Source organism: Epinephelus fuscoguttatus, linkage group LG14, assembly GCF_011397635.1.
Source record: "Epinephelus fuscoguttatus linkage group LG14, E.fuscoguttatus.final_Chr_v1".
Classification (NCBI taxonomy): Eukaryota; Metazoa; Chordata; class Actinopteri; order Perciformes; family Serranidae; genus Epinephelus; species Epinephelus fuscoguttatus.
Window position 1 is genome coordinate 8,090,075 of NC_064765.1, and position 21,661 is coordinate 8,111,735.

The 21,661-nt window shown below is 43.3% G+C and overlaps 1 protein-coding gene across 4 annotated transcripts in view; it reads left to right on the forward strand.

The window, feature by feature from the left end:
- Positions 1–21,661, forward strand: part of numb (NUMB endocytic adaptor protein) — a 60,483-nt gene that overhangs the window by 15,424 nt on the left and 23,398 nt on the right. For all 4 annotated transcript variants that reach the window (XM_049596696.1, XM_049596697.1, XM_049596698.1 and 1 more), the window contains exon 2: positions 18,387–18,523. In XM_049596696.1, coding sequence (XP_049452653.1) covers positions 18,398–18,523 — 126 coding nt within the window. In that variant the 5' untranslated portion in view covers positions 18,387–18,397. The remainder of the gene's footprint in view (positions 1–18,386; positions 18,524–21,661) is intronic.

The window sequence follows — 21,661 nt, forward strand, 5'->3', positions numbered from 1 at the left end:
TCTTGTGTGCCTGTGTTTAGGTGTATCAAAGTGATGCACGTGTATATCGTGACGTATCGCAGAGTGTCAAAAGTGTGTGTGAATGTCAGAAGCCAGCGGTGCAGCATTTTAAGTCCCAGCAGAATTCATTCACCCCGCAGCGATCTGTAGATGTTGATTGGGAGAGCGGTGAAGAGTGACAGGCCTTCATCACTCAGTGAACACTGTGAACACACATACTGACACCATCCCTCACTGCGGGGCTTTCCTCCCCTCTTGTATGCTCAGATAGCCTGCTGTAATGATTTCCCTGGCTCCATAAATAAAACTTCTATAGTTTTTGTTTATAATTAGTTTGGATATTTCTGCTCCTGTGACCACGGCTGAAATTATCCTAATTATTTAGCATCATGGGACTGCCAATTATGATTATTAATCTTGATTATGTAAGGACGGAGTAATTTTTGGTTTCCTTTTGCCATTTTGCATCCACATTTTCTCCTAGCTTTGTTTACATATTAGCATACAGTTACAGACTCATTTGTATCATGTGTAGTGGTCCTGTGGCTAACCTACTGCTGCTGCAAAATGAGTGTGTGTGCTCTATAATCTCTATTTGCCATGAAGGGTGATAGTAATTATGATAATGGCAATAGCAGCGGTTGCCAGGATAGCTGTCACATAAAAGCATATTGTAAAGGGTCTGCAAACCACCACTGACAGCCCGATTTAACTTTCCCTCTATTCATTAGCACCACACATTGGATAGGAAAATGATCCCTATGCAGTTTAATTCCTCCTGGATCGGCTCTGAAGCTCATTTTGGGAGCAAGTTAATTGGCTGTGATCACGGCATCGTTTTTCTCCCTTTGTAGTTTTTCTTTGATGCTTATATGTGAACGTGGTAATCACGCAACAGTCACCCCGTTTAATCGATAAATGTTGATATTAACTGAGTATTTGCCTGTGGCCATGTTGGGCCAGTTACACCACTGTGAGTCAGTGCCCTATAATCATAGCTTCTTTAAAGCGGCAAAGTCCTTTGGCAGCTGCAGGGCAGACATCTCCTGTGGGTTGGATGAGAGGGCTACACGGAGGAGGATAAGCAGAGTGGGGCAAACAGGAGCCTATGACTTCTTACTGTTAAAGAAACACTTGATATATAACAGGAAAGTAACCATTTGGTTTACAGACCAACATGTGGCAACAAGTAAAATAAAATGGGATTTGAACCTCACTGTTGTTTCTTTTTAAGTCTGCTCATTTAAATGGGATCCTATTTTCCCATGTCCCATATCTTTGTGTTTAGGTGACTAATATAGGTAACAGTTTTTGAAATTGGTCCAGGAGTGAGTGAGAGCGCACAGGCTGCAGTGTAACTACTCAGGGCATTTGGCACTGTCAGTTCACGACAGCTAAAAATGCTTGTTTTTGCCACTGACATACTCAGATTGTCTCTGACAGAGGGAGGCTAATTAAGAATTTATATTGTGACTGATAGCTGACACTCATTAACCTGTTATTTAACCATTAACCAACAAGTTGCAGGGGGAGGGGGTAATCTTTATTTCACTGTCATGTCTTTGTAGACCTGCATGTAGCTTTGCTCTGCACCTCCACGCCCTGCTCTCTCTCTCTGTTTATTATGACACTACTGCTGTAGGAGTGTTACCTTTTAATGGGTTTATGACAGAGTAGAGCCGTTTTGGTATCAGTGTGAGTGTGTCGGGACCTTTAACGAGCCGTTAAAGGTCCCGACAAACTCACATGCTGGATGTTAGCCGTTGCTGTGTTAGTTTGTGCTAACTGGGCAGATGCTGAACTGACTGTTCTGTGTAATGGCAGCAACAGAAAGTTTTATTATCCTTTCCACCAGTGCAGAGGATTAATGTCCATTTGTGTCCACCTCTGCCTCTGGGTAATACTTGTTAAGGTGTGCTGTAGTCGTCTCCCAGGACCAACATTATGGCATTGTCCTGGTGGCGTTTGTACGACTCCAGCCTGGGCAGCAGGCTCCACTGTCTCATCGTCTCCCCCAGTAGCATATTTTTAGCTGTTTATCTGATAGTATTAATCAGTCAAATTTCTTCTTGTCGGTTAACAGTTAAATGGTATCCCTGCTCTGTATTTTTCAACGTGGACCCTGTTTTCCCTTGTTTTCGTGTCTTAGCGACTGATGGAGGCAACAATTTTAGCAACTGGTCCAGTATAGCAGCCCGGGGGATTTTGCACTGTCAAGTTCCATCTACTGAAGGGGCTTCTTTTTGCCACTGACCAGCTCAGATTTTTATTATAAGTGTCTGACATGAGGGTACGACCCCACAGAGTATTTAATTTTGCGTAGTGTTATCTTGAAGATTTTCAACGTCAAGGCTGAATATTTAGCTACTTTGGCAATTTGAAAATGTCGGAGATTTCAGAGTGAGTCAACATTGTTACACACTCACAATAACAATCTGAGCATGTCAGTGGCAAAAACACACTCTAATGGATGTAAATTAACTATGCCAAATGTCCCAAGTAGTCACTCTACAGCTTGTTTTGCTGCTGCTGGTTGCAGTGCTGTTGCTCAATACTGTATCAGTTTAAAAAAAAATGTCTCCATTAGTCACAAAAAACATGATAATGTAGGTTACAGGTCAAAAAATACAGGTTTCCTTTTAATGAAGCTTAAACAAAGTAATCTAAGAAGAAGCTTTCACTCAGCCTTGTTCAGAGACTTTATTAGGGCTTTGCTTAAAGTGATCTTGATCACTTCCTTGATAATTAAACTGTACTTTGGATTGGTGGTTAGATTGAAAGCATTTTTACAGTTATGAGCATGGACGTGGTAGCAGGCTGTGCATGTCAGCAGTAATGACTGTGTTTCAAAAACCCAGCTATAGACTATCATTTGCTCTGATGTGGTTGAATCCGAAATGACGGTGCTGCTGGAGCACAGGAAGAGCTGAATGATCGCCCAACCAGAAACCGTGAATGAAGTTTGTTACAGACTGCCGTAAACACATCGCTCAACTATTGATAACCCCATCTTTTGATATTTTATTTTCCTCTTTTGAGTCAGCAGCTCTGCAGGAAGTGCGCTCTGGTGCCTGTCTGTTTTCATGTCTGTGCGCTGCATGCTAACGCGCTCACACTGGGACAAACAGACCTGTTTAACTTGACAGGGAGAGTGAGCCTGATGTGACGCAGTCTGAGCTATTCTTCTCAGGGAAATGGTCTGTCAGTTCATGATTAAATCCTCCGCTTGTTGACCATAACAGGATTTCAGCTTGACATTTAATGCAGTTGGTTGTAAAGTGGATGTTGACACATGGGAGTTTAAGCAAAGATTGTGTCAGTCCGTGCCTACTAATCTATGTAGACCCTCTGGGCTCAGGTTGCACAAAGTTCACAGAAAGAATACTGATCCAAGGATGATCAGCTATCAGTGTGTGGTCAGTAGGGGTGTTGTTGGATTAATTTGCTGTTATATATGAGTATAGGCAACAGCCCGGGGGTATAAACTGCAATCTTAGATCAGCAGTCCTCCTCTGAGACTCTATAAATGTGCTAATGCTCTCTTTTTTTTTGTTGTGAGTCAGCCATAAGTAGGATGAATAGATCATGTATTAACAGCACTTTACTGAGGCCTGGTAAATATGTAACATCGTCTGTGTTTCCTTTGGCAGAAAACTCAGTGTGTAGTATTTGGCCTGATTTCTCCACCTTGCTGCAGCTCCTCGAATGGCACTTCTCAAGAACAGAACTTTTAATAATGGAGCCATTTTAGCTTCAGGGCCTTGAGGCGCTGCAGTCATCTGTCTCACATGTGTTTTCATGAGCTTTGTGCTTTTGAAAGTGTGAATTGTGTTTACATTTGTGGGTGCAAGGCAGGTTCGGGTTTATGCAAGTGTGTTTCCACTTCTGCTTGTGTGTTCTCTGCTGCTGCTGCTGCTGCTGCTGCTGTATGTGTAATGCAGTGATGTCAAGGGGAAAAAGTAAACATGGTTTCCATGAGTAGTTTTTTCGCTCCGAGGTTTACTCAAAGTTTCCCAGCAGAGGTCATTTCTAGATTCAGGGACAGAGTGTTGTGGTTCACTCTGAGTGATAGCCTGTGAGGAGGTTAAGCTTCTGTCCTACAGTTTGCACAACACTGACGTCTTCATAACAAAAAGGGAGGATAGTGATTCTTTCAGTTTTAAGGTCCAGTGTAGGATTTAGGGGCATATATTGGCAGACATGCAATAAAATATAATAAGTATGTTTTCTTTCAAGTATAATCTACTAAAAATAAGATTTTTTTTTTTTTTTTTTGGTTACCTTAAAATAAGTTGTTTATATCTACATAGGGAGCAGGTCCTCATCTATGGAGATTGCCATGTTGCACCGCCATGTTTCTACAGTACCATCGTGACAAGAACGTTGAAATAACAAGTCTTTTTACCAGTTTAAAACCAGGTCCCTTTGTTTTAGAGAGGAAGAGACCCCTGCAGATAATTCAGCTCCCTGTTAAAACTTCCTAAACGTCTGGATCTTGAGTTATCAGAGACAAAAGTTGAGCACACATTAGCAGGTGCTAGGCTAACAGCCCGTCGCCAAACTGCCTTACAGCATCACAGAAGCACCGATTTGTAACATGAAACTGTTTTATTCAGTGTTTTTACCAGTTTAGATTATCGGGTTTGTTTGTTTTGGAAAGGAGGAGACCTCTGTGGATAGTTCAGCTATCTATCAGGTAGAAACCTCCTGAATGTCTTGATCAGAAATAAGGTGAGCACACGTAGCAAGTGCTGGGCAACGTCTGCAATGTGCAAAACAGCGTAGGAGAAAACACTGATCTGTAAAGTGAAACTGCTTTGTTCAGTGTTTTTATCAGTTTGAATCACCTGGTCCGTTTGTTTTTGAGAGGAAGCGAGCTTTGTGGGTAATCTGACTCCTGATAAAGACCTCCTGAATGATGAACACTGAAGGAACTCTAGTAAGGAGAAGTTTCAGCTGGTTGCAGTCTGTAATCCTCACCACTAGATGCCATTAAATCTCTAAATCTTACACACTGTTCCTTTAAGGCTGCTTTCAGGTCAGCTGGTGAACAAACTCACAGCCCCCTCATAAAGGCATCTTCCCACATACCTATTATGCTCTCAATAGCAGTCTGCCATAAAGAGGGACCAGGATTGATGGAGCTGGGGCACTCAGACCACTACATCAAACCCCTCCTAGCAGGCTTTCAGTCAGCAGTCCCTCTCCACAGCGTGACTATAGTGTTTACAGCTCTCTTCATTTAATTGAAACTCCACTCCATTTGGCATACCATCTCCCCTGGCAAGAACATTTGAAAAACAATCAGAAAGATGTTGTTTTGGGGCAAACGCATGGGACGTAAATCTTAGGGATGCCTTCGCTATGCCCCATGTGGTGTTACAGTGGAAACCAGGCCAGACCCTGCCCATTGATTCAGTCTGTGAATCATTGTCGGGGCATGCCTGAGGGGACACGATACAGTGACAGTGATTTGCCACTCCCTGGTGCCAGGGTACTGCCCTGGTCGTTTAAATGTGGCCTCAGCTGTTGCCCAAAGTGATGTGTGGCTCTCTGGCTGACTGGTCGACTTACTGCTGGCCCCCTTAATGCCACGCCTGGCCGCTCCTAGATACACACAAACACCAGCACGAGCACACACAAAAAGCCAGATGCAGAGATACTGATGTACACACACACACAGAGACACACATACACACACAATTAAAGGTGGCAGGAGAGAAACGCAACTCGATATCCCCGGTGCAGCAGTCTGGGCCCTATTTTTCTTCTCTGTCTCAACCCTAACCCCAGTCAGTCATGTGAACTCAGGAAAGGGAGGTCATGGTGTCTTGCTGGGGGCAGGGAACAGATTGAAGGACTCCAAAATGATTCAGCGGCAGACGGGGAGCAAGTGAGCCATGCGAACAGTAGCCAGCACTCCTATTCCCTCCATTTCCTTCCTCTGCGGAGTACCACCCATTTAAGTCCTCATCACTCTCACTCTGGCTCTTGTTCTGTCCCTTGGACATCTTGAACCTCCCAAAATAGATGCTTTTCAGGAATAAAAATGACACATTTTCCTGCTGACTTAGACACGTTTTAGTAGTTTTATGCTTATTAATGTTTGATGCTTTGAGCATTTGGATAATGTTTACAGAACAAGACAAGTTTGTTTTGCACTTGTCCCTTAAATCTGTCTTTTCATCGCGGGTGTCAGGTTGTCTCTTTGGATCACTGTGCAGAGACACATGCTGTACCTGGTAAATAAAGTGCCTCTGATTATTGCTGAGACACTGATGGTGTAAAGTGAGCAGATCATTGAAGCAGAGAACGGCAGGCCGAGTCGGAGCAGCTGGCGATGAGTTACACTTGTTTACCGACAGTCTCTCTTTCCACTGGCTTGGACATACTGTGAGTACTGCTGTTTTATTGTTGGGTTGTTTTCGTTTTGCGCTGCTTGTTTTATGTTCTGACTTTTGAAGCCAATTATGGTAATTGGCTATGATGAAGGCAGGAGCGATCCTAATTTTGGGGTCATGCAGCTGTATCACAAATCTGTTTTGCTAGGTTGGAAAATGTAACTCAAAAAAAGATACGATTAGGATTGTGTAAACCTCTTTAAATGCTATTACGTTCATTAAATCACGTAATGCAGCCTGTAATATTATGCATAACTGATGAGGAACCTTTCACAAAACACATAAAAAGAAACAACACTTATTCCTAAACAAATATTTAAATTCCTAGTCAGACTCAAATCATTGTGTCGGCAATTCGTTTCACATTGTAGCACATGAAACAATCATTTTATTGGAACAAAACTCGGATCACTTGATTACCAACAAGTTTATATGCAAGTTTCTGTGTGGATTTGATTGAGCTCAGTCACTGAAGTGATCTCTCACATCAGCAATGCTAACTGTGCCATGCATGCACAGCTCATATGAGACATCTGGACCAAATGTGGCTCTCTTGAGAAAAACAAACCTAACTCTATTTTTGGTTATTCCAAAAGTTGCATTCTCCGGGGAAAGCTATCTTTTTGAACAGAAAATACTCAGCACAGATAGGGTAGTGCTAGGGAAATAGGCTACACTCTGGTAGAGGGGAAAAGTCTGCACATTTTTAGCAGTGATACAAATTATCAGCTTTTCTGGCCAAGTATGTGTGCACATAGTTGACTCCAGTCCTTTGTTGCTCTCTGTGTGCATACACAGGACAGATATACAGCTAAGAACAAGTACAGCAAAGCTTTACAAGGTGAATATAACACTTGACTACTATAAATATTGTCTACTATATGAAAAGTATGAGAAGGCAGTAGAGCAAAGGATCAGATTTCATATTGTGTATGTGAGTATCGACAGTGTGCCACTAGTGAATGTATATAATGACCCTGAGGAGACTGTATTTAGGTCAAACTGTCTCTGAGTTTCAAACTGTGATACAGTAATTAATTCTGTTGACCCAGAATATCACATATAGGGGTTAGCATTAACGATTAGCATTAATGAAGGGAATCAGCTGCACACCCCATCTCACATTGTTCTTTTGAACTTGAACGTTGAATGTCAATATCAGACTGTCATTAAATCTGTCGCAGCCCTGAGCAGTAACGTTATATTTCTGTTGTGAATTTTTCAACTCTAGACATGGACAGTTTTATTGTGTGGCTGTCGCAGTGAAGGAATTTCCCCTGCAGTGATTAACGGGTGGTTTAACAGCGCAGTATGCGGTGTTACTGCCTTTTTGTCGTTTTTGGAAATTAGTTTATTTATCCTGATTTTAGTGCTTTGTAAACAAGCGTCGTTGTTAGACTATAATTAGATATGTTGTTGGTTTTTGGGGGGCTTTTTGCCTTCAATGACAGGAAAGACTGAAGTGTGAAGAGGGGAGAGATGGACGACATGCAGCAAAGGACATGGGCGGGGCTGGGGTCAAACCCATGGCTGCTGCAGCCAGGATAATGCCTTTGTACACGGGGTGCCCACTCCACCCACTGAGCTACTAGGCACCATGACAGAGTTTAAATATATAAAAACAGTTCTTCATTGTTAAATGCAGAACACAGAAGGGCAATAAAGTGCAACAAAGGATGCATGAACAGATCTGTTTATTCAGCTGAGATGCTTTGGTTGCTGTGATACAGAATATCCACTGAAGTAAAAATGTCAGCACAAGGTAGAATACTTGTTCTGGATGAAAGGAAGGTTGAAGCACCTAGGAAGGGAGGACAGACCCACCAGTCTTTGTGGAAGATGGTTGGTCTTTGTGGTTGGCTATTTATCCTGCTCCTCCTCCACTGTGTTTGGATAGCTAAATAAAAAAGTGACAGTGACGAGCAGCTGCAGTGTTTTACCTAAAGTTGAATATTTGTTAACTCTGAGCAACCAGAAAAAAGGTCAAACGCGCAGTGTTCAGCACAGAAGAGACACTCAGCACCTTGTAACGCTGCTGGCATATGTATTATAGTGTAAAAAGGGTGTGTTTCTATTGAAAAAGAAAAACACGGGCGTAGTGTTGGTTGGTTGGTTGGTTGGTTGTTATCTCCTGTGGTTGGCTTGTCAGTAGCATGGTTTTGCAATATTGCGGTCATCGTGACAGCCCATTTGATTGTATCTGTTGTACAATTATTTGTAATAAAAATACAGCGATTTGCCATCATCAACGTGCCTATCAGGATGCCAGAAAGCAGATTGCCCTGACCTTTGCCCCTGATCCTGGTCCCACAGTTTGTCCTGTTTACGCAGCCTTTCCCTTATGTGCCTACTAGCTTGGTGTCCCCTTTGATGCACTGCACACTTTCTTCCCAATTTTCTCCTTGTTTTTTTTCTGCTGCCCCTCTTTTTTACATAAGCATGCCACGCCACAAAGCGAGGCCCGGAAAATTGAATTACCACAGTAACAGCATTTTTCAGATTCTCCCTTCATATGGCCGTTTGGGAGCAGAACGGAGGCACTATCACCTCAAGTCGGCCGGCTCTCTGATAACAGGCCTCAGCAGATAGGCTGGTCGGGCATGCTTTGCATCACGGATGGCTGGCCTTATTGATCGAAGCTATCCTATCTATGTTGCTCTCCAAACCATAAACTCAGTCTGAACACAGAGAACATGGAATTCCCTAAGCAGAGAAGTATAAAATAGGATGAAGAGTATCGGCTGGCACAGCGGTGGGGCAAGTCATGAAAGGAGACAGTGGGGCCTTTTTGTCTTGAATTGCTGGCCATTCTCTCTTTTTCTCTCACACTCCCTCGCTCTCCTAGCCTCTCCCTCCCTCCCTCCCTATCTCTTCTTTGAAACCCAACCGCTGTACTCATCCCTAGGATCCTTCTGCAAGGATTAATCAGTTTTCCATTCCTGGAGAGATTATTCAAATACTGTTACATCTACAGCCAGCAGCAGCACTCCCTCCCTCCCTCCTTCCCGGGGCAGAAGCACAGCACTGACGGAGGGAAAGTCCTTCACTTTCTCTCTCTTTTTTCCTTTATCTGTTTACTTTTGTTTTCTATCCGTCCTGTGTGTCTCTTCTGTGTATTTCTGTCTTTACACTGTGCCATCATTGTTCACTGTGTGTGCGCTTACGTCCATAATTGTCCACTGAGTACGTTAATGATATTGCATGTTAGAGTCTTCAGAGAGCTCCATGCTTTTTTTTTTTTTTTTTGGTCATTCACTGTTGCTTGTTTCTGTGTACATGCACACAGAGAGAGTATAAATGGTCCTTGTGTAATTGTCCTCATTAGTGCTGGTAGGAGAACAGCCAGAGATCCTCACGGCACCAGACTATAGGAGCTGTGACAGCTCCAGCAGGGTTCAGATCCTGCTTTCCTACTCCAAAGCCTTTGCCCCCTCCCACTCGCCTTTTCTCTCCAGTGATCCCCCTCTTTCCCAATCCCCCTCCATGTCCCTGTATCCTCCATTCACTCCCTTTGTAGTTGTAAAAAAGTTAATTAAAAACTGTCCAAGTATTGTTTTATTTTTGATGCTCTGAAAGCTGTTGTTTCCTGTTGACGTATGGAAAGTTGTGTGTTTTTTTCGCCTCACCATTCTGTATAAATGGTACGAGAGAGGACTAGGGGACAGAGTTGTCTTGCCTATAAACTCGCAGCGGAGATACGAACAGTGCCAAATTGACATCTGTGTAAAGGGGACAGCCAGCAGGACAGGATGAGTGTGATGTTTTGAGGACTTATGCGTGTGACTCATCACTGGGAGATTTAAATAGCAGCTAGAAGCAGTTAGCGGCTAACTCAAAGAAGAACAGCAACCAAAATTGTTTGCAAATTGGGGAGACAAGAGGACGAGATCAACAGCCATGAAACAGGGATGATAAATAATTGTTAGTTCCATTTTATGCCATTGGTATTGATTAGAAAGCTTGCTAACGCATATGTTATATGTCACATTAGAGACTGATGCTGTTGTGTTGCACGCTATGCCCATTACGCCTCCTTAGCTTGCAGAGCCCCGGCATGCTATCTTAAACCAAAAGCTGGGGCAGCATGATATCGGTGTTGTTTGGTTCTGTTAAAAAAGAAAGGTGGCATAAGAGTCTTCGTTGTGGCCCCATGGTGGCATCTCTTTTAAAAACAGGACTGGAGAGTAAAGTCTGTGATGGTTAAACCTGTCATGCATCTTTAGCTTTAAGTAAAACGTACCCTTCATTTCTGGCTCTTTGTTTTTGGTCCAAAGGTACACTCATGTTATGCTGGGATATTTGTCTTGCTTTTATAACAATAGATTACTGTAAAGAGAGAGGTCAATTGTTTAAGAGGCAGAACTTAACTTCAATAAACCAAAATGCTGTGCAGACTCACAGCATTGCATGTTGCATTAAGAGCGCTACTCGCTTTTCTCAGTGGGGGAATCTGTGCACTGCTACGGCTTTTGCTCTTGCTTTGTAGATGTACAAACAGCAAAATTTAGTAGTCACTCCATTTATATTTAGCTGTACTTGTCTGCTTCACTTAAAAGGATAACACTAGTGCCAGTAATGCCTACAAAGATCATAAACTCTGTGAAGTATCTGCCAGAGTCAGAAGCTAGTCGTCTGTTATACTGGAGGTTTGATTTACCTGCTCGAGGTCATGAGGTTGCATTGATTTGATTTTTTTTTAATCCCATTAAAAACAACTTTTGAAGACCTTCTGTTGCTGTGAGGAATAGTGCACTTATTTTTAATGAATCTGGAATAAATACAAACCTAAGGGAAACTGTGCTAATGCAATTTTTAATGCTACATCCTCCACCATACCTCTCAGCCATACCTCTATTTTAACTTCTCACTCTTTTCCATCCTGAATTATTCGACTTCCTTCCCGCCACTTATCTCAACTTTTCCCTTCCTTAACTTCCTTTTCACTTCTTCTTGTCTGGATTTGCAGCTCCCTCCTTGCCTCTCACCTTTCCTCCCTCCTTGCCTTCTGTCTTCTGGCTCATGGCCAAACCAAGGGGCTAAACCCAACTCACATGACCCCCACCCACCCCCGCACTCTGCAGCAGGTGAACACAGCCAGACTTTCCCCCCCGCTGCTCCCTCTGGACCATTCTGCCTGGCCTCCATCCCTATCACTGCTCACCTTCCTGCCAACACCACAAAAGAGTTACCTAATGCTGCTGGTGGCACTGCTGCTAATGCAGATTTCATACACAAACTCCATGTTTGACATGGGATAATGAACATGTGTTCAGCCCGTGTTGAGCCGTCAGTTTGCTTTTACAGCTTAATCCCTGGTTGTATTGTTGATACACACCTCCCTCTGCAACTGCAGCTCAGTGCACTTTGACATTTTACATAAATATAGTGTAAATACTTCAGAGTTTCACAAGGGTTGAATATGTCTGGCTCAAATAGGTAGGAAATGTGGATCTATATAAGGCCACTGTGTCAGTCGGAAAGGGGCTTGAATGGGGCTAAAAGCACTAAGAGAGTAGGAATAGGATTCCCTGAGTTGGATGCAGGCCTTTAAATATTAACATCTTGTTGGCGTATTCATATTACATTCCTGCAATCGGTTACACATGTTGTACACTCACGCTGCAGGTGCATATGCTCGGCTGAGCACAAACATCCATACACATTTATACACAAATACAGCAAGCGTACGCTCTCTTTCCCACGCACATGAGTATATGTGCTTTCACTTACATTTCTGCTCTCTGCTTATGTGTGTCTCTTAGGCTCTGCAGTACGCCGGAGAGAGAAGGTGTGTGGGTTGTAAGCTGGCAGTAGCATAAGTGTTAAGTGATTTAGAAGGTGAGTTTAGTGAAGTGCTGTGAGAAGAGGCATAGAAACTTTAGGGGCATGCACCGACATCAGGCTGTGGGACAAAAAAAAAAAGCTATTTTCCAGACTAATAGTGTTCTGCCTCTGTGTGTCCCAAAATGAGATTTCCTAGCAGGAAATGTCGTTTGTTCTGCACTTTAGTCTGGGCTGGTGGCTTCTTCATCCCAGAATTTGCCATCAACTATTGTAGTGGCTCTTCTCAACAACCCCTTTTGTCAAAAACGTTTTAGATACAAGCTGTAAACACATATTTAACACATCACATTATCGCCTTTTTAAAGTTTTGGTGACCATGTTAGCAAATAGATGCCTATATGTTAGTCACCTACTTTGTTTGCCTACCTTTTAGTGGTGGTTAGGTAGTGTACCGTTGGTTTATCAGAGCTTTTTTGCAGCTGAAAACTAGGGGTGGGAATCAACCGAGGCCCCATGATACAATAATATTAAGAAAATGAAGTCACAATATAATATTATTGCAATTTTAAATGTTTTGCAGTCTGCTGAGTATTGCAATGGGACACTGCAATTTATTACATCGACTTCTATTTTCATCTAACAAGATAAAGTTTCTGTCTGTTCATCTCATCATCCTAGTCCTTTTTATTGCAGCAAAATATATCTAGTGGCCTGAAAAAGCAATTGATTTTATAACTCTAGTAGACGACCAAAAGTTTGATTTGTTTTTGCAATAATAATAAATTATATAATAATAAAAATCAATACTTGGCATCCATGTATTAATACAATATTGCCATCCAAAATATCACAATACTATGCTGTGTCGATTTTCCCCCCTACCTCTACTAGAAACAAGCATGATGAGAGCAAAGTCAGAAAACAGTGAACTAAAAGAAGCTAAAGCCCTCTGTAGAGCTGTTAAGAACTACAGAGTTGGCAATAATTCCTGCAGGTTTATCTCTACGAGCGACCCCTTTCACATACAAGCAGTTATCTGATCCATTGTTTATACAGAGGTATTGATCAGTGTAGCTGAATTTATCAAGCAAGAAGGCCAAATGTTCTCTGGGTTTTCTGGGTGTTTTCTTCTCAAGTGTGAGGATTTGCTGCATTTTATATCACAAATTGAATATCTGTGGATTTTGGACCATTGGTTGGGCAAAATGAGCAATTTGGAGATGAAGGAGATGGCATTGTGTTCCTGACATTTAATGGACTTAAAGCTACAGTTAGTACCTTTTCATAAACATAACATTGCTTGGTTTTGGCTCAACTGTTTCCAACAGGGCGGCCCGGTCACAAACTTTCTCCATTTACAGCTAAACTGACACTGAAATTCCGAAAACATTTAAGTGAGAAATAACCAATGCAGTAACAGAATCTTGATTCATATGAGATCAGAGCTGTCTAGTTGACAGTTTGACCGCAGTTCTCGAGCAGTGATTGACAGCTGCGTTAGAGACTCCTCAGCTATATCATAGGCAGCTTGACTTGCTTGAGTTTCTTGAAGAAGTTTCACCTCTCATCCAGGAGGCTTCTTCATTTCTAACTGACTGGTGAGGCGCAGGCTTTAAACCCTGTGTGGGTAGGTTCAAACCCTGCGACTCCCCACCAGTTAGTTAGAACTGAAGAGGCATCTTGCATAAGAGGTGAAACATCAAGCAAGTCAAGCAAGTTTAGCTGCCTATGATATAGCACTTAGAATTATCATGACCTGGATGACCGTCATCTCGACTCTGGTTGTTTGTTTTCATTTAGTCATGGTGGACTCTTGCAAATGCCATTGGGAGCACTACGAGGAGGAGAACATTATTTTTTTTCACAGTTGATTTGTCTCACGTGGTACCATCAGGATGTGACAGCTTCGTCAAATATGACAAAAACTTACTGTTACTAAAGTTACCAGCTGCAGCTTTAAGACACTGACTTAGTGAAGGAATAGGCAAATCAATAGATACATAATAGATTTTTTCCTCTCTAAAAGTAACCTCCACCTGGTAGTTATTTGCAGAAAATGTGTGGTTGTCAAGTTGGCAAACTTGTCTGCAAGCACCAAACATGGCTGTTATAAATTCTGGTAAAGCTATAAGAAATAGGAATGATTACCTACAAACAAGGATCACAAACAAGCTGGTTTTCTTAGAGATGTGTGGAAAAAAAAAAAAACAAGCCCTGCTTACGTGGTACGTCATAAGATGCGTCACCGAGTGGTGTCTTGTGTCTGGTGACAATATGACAAGAATTGAAGGTGACAGCATTTACTGAAAATGTGCACACATTGCATAACACATCGGACACAAACACTGTCATTTGTCGCACCAAAGACGAGGTGCTCAAGTGTAGACAAATCTGTTCTCCGCCTGCTCCTCCTCTTCACTCTGCAGGCTGGAAGCATGCAGCCTGTCACTGGCACTGCAGTGAGCCCAAACATGATATGACCTAAATAAACCAGTGCGTTGGGAGAGAGAGCGGGAGTGAGGGATGAAGCAATATTTTTTCCCTCTCACCCAGTCGTCTTGTTTTCAAACACTTCTACTGCAGGCTACAACTTGTGTATGTGCACTGTCAAACGCGTACACACATTTTCATACACACTGGAGTCAGACCTGATGCCTTTATATCATGACACCTGCGGAGGTATTTGGCTCTTACTAAAAAACAGGTGCTTTCACATATCTAAGCACCTGCTTTACACCTCGTTAGTCGACATCCCGCCCCTTTTTCAGACAGCTTAAACTGTGAATTTGTGTCTCTGCCTACGGTATGGCTCAGGGGTCTTGATTGTCTTTTTATGAGTGATGCCATAGAGAACGAACGATGGCAAAGAAAAAGGCATTAGCTGTGCTTTATCACCAGAGTTTCCATTACAGAACGTGGGAAAATGGAGACAAAACTCCACCAATCAGCCAAAATCTATTTGGCTTGCAGGGTTGGCTGTGCTGCCAAAGTGACTAGCTATCATTTAGAAGTTGTATTCAGTTCACAAAATGTAGTTGTATTGTAAAATAATCAGATTTAACTTGTCTTTTGTTGCTACACTCAGGCTATTTAAAGCGCAGATTCAGGCTCATGAGACGTTTCCTGAGTCCATGGTCCACTCCAGGTCGCCCTTTCATGACAGTAGGAAGTCTGATGTGTTTATGCGTGTTTCTGTGGCCTGGTCAAGGCTGAAAGCTTCATTGTGTGCTGCCCACAGAGCTGCAGCCTGGCACAGACAGATAAGAGAGCCTCACCTCAAACACACTTTCTACCCCCAGCCAGTACCGGCTCACAGGACAGGTTTCATTATGCAAACAGACAGCTCAGTCCTGCGAGTGTGCGTGCGTGTGTGTGTAGTTAAGTAGGTGCATATGTGTGTGGTCGCTGCGAGCATTTGTGTGCGAGTGAACGTTGCTATGTTGCTGCTTGTTCTTGTGTGTGTACGGACAGTCAGTTCTCCTGGATTAAGGACCTTTAATCCCGCCCGATCCTCATCAGCTCAGAAGTTAGTGCAACTTGTTAGTCAAGGAGTACGCTCTGCTCACGTGTTAAAAGTCAGCACTGCACGGCTGAATGACTCCCGGTCCCCGGTTATGAGTTGCTAAGGGAGACGTGAGCCAGCCTTTGGATGATGGATGCACCTCTCAGTTCTAGTTTGGATCAGCAACTTTTAATTGGGTCTCTGCGTTTTTGTGCCTCCTAATCTCCTCCCAAAGCCAAGAAGACATGCATGCAGCGTTTAAAGTAGAGCTTTTAGCCTAATTAATTGTGCTGTTTCAGGGTTCTCAGGGACTTTCAGTGTTTTAACTGCACTAAAGTGAGACCTGGAGTCAAAACAGCAAGACAACATTTTCAAGGAAAACTACAGGTTATTATAACTTGAATTTTATTTTCATCACTGCACCCAAATCTCAGAGTACAGCGAGATCACTGAAGAAGTTGGGGGCAAAAAAAGAGTGATCATACAACTACCAACTAAGCTAATACTTTTTAGGGGGTGAAACCAAAAGTTGTGATTGTGATTTAACTGTAATATTGTATCCTTGGTTCTTTTAGGCTACACCCATACTAATATGTTTTCCTTTTAAAATGCATACCTATTACGAAGTTTACGCCTTACTATGTGGGCATTTCGGAACTCCTAAAACAGAGACTTTTTAAAATGCTGCTAACTCTGTTTTAGTTTGAAATATCCAGGGTTGCGTTTAGTCTGGACAACAGATGGCGCAGGCACCTGTGTTTGCTTTCTGATTGGGTCTCATCAGTCACGACATGTCAAGCCAAAACATTTTAGATAGGTCTACACACCTTTTGTGATTTTTACCCTTCTTGTGTGGCTACTCCTTTTGCATTGTCATGGCTTTGTCGGGTGATGGGTAATGTTCCTGGTATGGCTCCAATCAATTCTCCAGAAACAGCACTGGGCTTTGAAGCCAATTTTACATAGCAGCCAAATGTTAAATTACGTCTTCGGATCTGTCACGTAATGCCATGGAGCCCAAAAAGAGGTTTTCCCCATAGATTTACATTGTTAATCAATGCATATTTCGTTTGAGCTTCACACCCCCCATGGAATTCGTTTCATTATTGGGATTTGAGGCATTCACCGATTAAATTGTTCCATCCCCGTTCAAGTTAGCAGATGGCTAAACCTGAAGTTAGTCAGGAAAAGTTAGTCACATTAGCCCCTTTTACACTGCCAGATTTTCCGCGAATGTTGGGCCGTTTTGCTGGCCAGCTGCGAGCGTTTATACACACAGACGTGGAATTGCGCCCAATTTTCTGCCTCGTAGGGTAGTCATATTGGCGGAACCCTTTTAATTTAAACAGACCGCGGCGGCTTTCCGCAACGGGTGGGGCTGTTGATGACGCCACACGTACGGGCCACTGGCGGTGGATAAACAGGAAACAGCTGATAGCAGGAATTAGCGAGCAGCTAGTAGCAAGAGGGAAACACAAACCTGACAGACACTGTAAAGATGAGTTTCTGAGGAGACAAGGAATTGCGCGCCCTCCTTGTCCTCACAAACGAAGAGGCCATTAAAGGTCAGATGATGGGGACGGTGAAGAATGGGCCGATTTACGAGAGAATCGCCGCCTGACTAGCCGCGGCTTCCCTCCCCCATCACTGTTTACGTCACACGCTGAGCTGCACGTTTTGTTACTTGCTCACGCCCCCCATTGCCCCCCAAAAAAGTGCATTCTGTATCAACAAAATGCCGCACTCCCCGATTTTGTTTTTATACTGCCAATGCTGAAAAAAGACTGATTGGGCTTTGCTGCAAATTTGCATAATTCCTATCTAAAAAGGGCTTTAGCCTCCGTAAATCTCAAATGTGCTTTTTCTATGGGCCCCACAATGCAGAAGATTTGGGTAATTTCATGCTGCGGAAATGGAGCCTTTTTTGGCTTCATGCATCACTGAGAGACTTTCATAGGAATGAAGGGGGCCCCACCTGTAGCGCTGTATCCAGCTGTCTTTATACATCTGTGGTTTTAATATTTTACCATATTTGCTTTGTTACAGCTCCCAATCTGTCTTTTGCCGCCTTCACTGCCTCATACTCATGTGTTACTTTCAGTGACTGTTTGCTTCCTGTTCACAACAGCACATGCATGCTAGTATGGGCGGAGGTTGTTTCTAAAGGGGTGCTCAAATGCTTGTGTGTACAGAGATGGTTAATGTATGAGTGTGGATGTGGCCTCAGTAAGAGCAGCAGACTGTCCTCAGTGTCCTCTGTTCGCTTTTTTTGGTCCCTTGACTCCTAATGCTACAGAGAGTCAGGCTCCAACTCTTTTGTTCCTCCCTGTGAGTCACAGAGACAACAGCCTATTGTGTTGTGCACTGATGTCCGTATTTAAAGCACTCCTATTTAAAGTCACTATGCAGGACACATGGAAGTGGTAGTCTGGCAGCAGTGTGATTCTGCATAATCACCAGCTCCTATCCGTTATCAAGCGCAGGAAGTTGACTCATTTCTGTGTTGACATACACTATTGACTGCACGTGAATTGGTACATTTCCTGTACTTACAATCTTTTATTATTGCTTAATATGTAAAACTGTTTCCTTAACTGTTGCTTCTTTGCTTCCAGCCAGTGCTGCAAGTTTTTATTTTGCTCCAGCTGACAGCCCAATTTTCACCCTGGGATTAATGAAGTGTCTCTCACCATTCACAGGGAGCTCAGCGATGAATAAGCTACGGCAGAGCTTCCGCCGGAAGAAAGACGTCTACGTGCCGGAGTCGAGTCGGCCGCACCAGTGGCAGACAGACGAGGAGGCGGTCCGCAGCGGAAAATGTAGCTTTGCAGTCAAGGTGACTCTCACTCACACACAGACACACCTGAACGTAAAACCTCACAGACACACACACTCACTCACTCACGCAGAGTGCAGTGCTGACCTGACTGTGGCATGCGCATACCTCTGAGAAACTTGCATGCTGCCGGGCTCCCCAAGGACACTGCTTGTGATTAATCATAAGCATTCAGAAACTGAGCACAGCTTTTATCTGGGTTGCAAGATTATCTGCTGCAGCCCTCCAAACCTGTGGGAAGTGTGTGCAAAATTGATTTCTGGCCTCCCAAGAGTAATCGGAACCACTTGAATCATCAAGTGAAATATACTGAAATTAAAGCATTATAGCTGACGAATAACAAAGTCAGGGGCACTGCGACGGGGCAGAGAAAGACACACGACTCCATAGGCGATGCAGCATCTCTCTACACACAGCCTTCAGTGGTCTGCAGCTGATGGAGTGGAGAGTTCGCTCTATTTTGGCAACAAAACCTTCCACTTTTGCAAACAGAAGTGCAACGGTACGCTTCCTCTCATCACATGGGACCGAATGCTCACCTCAGGCAGAATAAAGAAGAATTGAAAACTTCAGAGTGGAGAAAGTTGTCGTCAGAGTAGATAGTCATAGTAGTCAGAAATCTTTGTGGCTGGTCCATGGGTATGGATTGTACATTACATTAAAAGTGTACAGGTTATGGGTGTGATGCCACATGTGTTTTAACTTAACCCTGCTTCCTTTGAGTAAGAAACAGGAATTGAAAATATGGTAAATGAAGGGAGGTGGAGGTGACAGTGGTGAGAAAGTAAAGGAAGGTAGCAAACAGGGTTTAAGACTACGTCATGGTTTGTGTTGGGAAGTTCGACAGATAGAGACTTGGGCTCAAAGTACCCCTCTGTTGTGCGCGTTCTCGCATAGGGGTAGGGCCTATGCAAAAGGCCCCACCATCTCTCCTACAAAGGGGCAAGATACACAGACTTTAAGGTGGTTTTGCCTGTCTTAGTGGTCGTTTTTTGTCTCTTAGAGTTAATGTGTCTCTTTGGGGTCATTTTGTGTCTTTTTTAGTTGTTTTTCTGTCTTTTCTGGTTATGTTGGGTCTCTTTGCAGTTCATTTGCATCTCTTTGTGGTCATTTTCATTCTCTTTTTAGTCAGTATATGTTAATTTGAATGACATTTTGTACGTGAGGGCAAGAGGGGACCCTGACACATGCCTGGTGCCTGGTGCCTGGTAGGCCCATTCAGTGATCCATCCATGATGTCCCAGTATCTTGTTGTGGCAGAGGGGTAGGGTGAAGTGTTGGGGCTACATGACCCTCCAAACAGAAGTTTTGTCAGAGGCACAGAGAGGATTCTGATAATCAACACACAAATAAATAAAGTAAATGATCATTTATTCGACATAACGTGTGAATCTCAAATAGGTTGATCCAACATTCATGTTAGTTAAGTCACCAACATTATACTAGCCTGCTAGCATGTTGTGTAGCTAGGCTAACTACAGTAAAACACATTTGCAGTCTATCCTACATACCACAAACCAATCCACCACCATTCCCAGGCATTGAAGATGTCTTCTTTTTCTCACATTTCTCCAATTTGCTGCAGACAGTCACAAATGGATGCCTGTAGCCCACGCAGGGGAAATCACCGCACCTGAATATGGCATGTTCAAAATATCTGGCAACAACCTTGTTGCTTCTGTTTACATAAACGTCATCAGTGACTACAGATGAAGTGTCAGGGTGTTGCTGAAAGGTTGTCCCATTTCATATGGTAATATTTCATCAGCTAACCCTTGTAACTCTGTTCCAAGGCAGAAAGGAGACTCAAAAATGAGATCGGATTGGGCCTTGATGTGGAACGGGTGTGCATGTGTGTCCTGTCATGGCTCTAAGTCGTTTGTACATCTAAGCCAGCGTGTGAAACGCCCCAGATTTAAGATCTCCCTTAAGCTGTCTTCCAAATGTTCACTGGCCACACACACACACACACACACACACACACACACACACACACACACACACACACCTTCCCTCCCCCACCTGCTGCTCCCCATAAATTGTCTCCCTTAGCTGTACTCAAAGCTAAATTTGTCGATTAGCAATTACTCTACTCTTTCCTCACACTTCTTGTAATGGACTACATCTCTTCACATTTTGCTTTTATTCACCACTTTCTTTAAGTAAGCACATCGTCTTTGAGCCTTCTCTGTAAAGAAACACATTGTCTTGTCAAAGTAAAGAGGTTTCATTAAAGTACTACAGATTTCTTTCTTTTCTTAAAATGCTCTGCCCACAAAAAGCAACAAAAGACCAAAGACAAACCCGTTCTCTGTAACTGTAACCAGTCGGTATGCACACTTTGCCAAAACTCAGGTAAGTGCCTGTTGTTGCAGGCGCTTGTCCAACTCTAAATACCTTCTGGTAAGCTGTTAAAGTAATAAAAGCAATCAGTAAATTACACATCAGCTGTGGGCAAAAGGAAAATTAGCTTATCTCTCATTGTCATGCTTTCCTTCTCGTACTTCTGCAGCCACACACACTTCTCCTCCAGCTTTTTTTTTTTCCCCTATGTGCTGGCTTTCATCGTGCCGGTGCAACCTACCATGCTACCTCTCGGTGTCCCTCCTCCCCCTCCTGCTCCCTTGCTCCCGCTCTAGGTGCCTCAGAGGAGCCCGGTTGAGTGTGGGTTGGAATAGTTGCAGTGAAATGATCACTGACTGCCGCACTAAAGAATAGCCGATAGAGGGGAGGAGAGGAGATGGGGAAGGAGAAGAAGAAAGTCTGTTTCAAAGTGGTGTCGAGGAAAAAATAGATGATCCGGGGGGGTTAGGATGGGGTGAAATGAGCCTTTAAAGTTGTGGCTCGGGGCTTCCGCCATGACATAGCAGGCCATTTGACAAGCGTAGTAAAAGCCCAGGTCTCCACTGATTATCACGTCTGAGTACGTTTGTGCTTGTGTCTGTTGTTTTCTAACTGAAATTGCAGTGACAGACAATTATTCATGATTCAAGGTGATTGTCAAAGGCATAAAAATGTAGATTTGCTTCTTTGTATGGAAGTGTCAGTCTACTGAGACTGCTGAAGGCTGGAGACGGATGTGAGATTAGATTAAATTGCTTATGTGTGTTGCTTATCAAGTATAACAGAGGAGAGGGA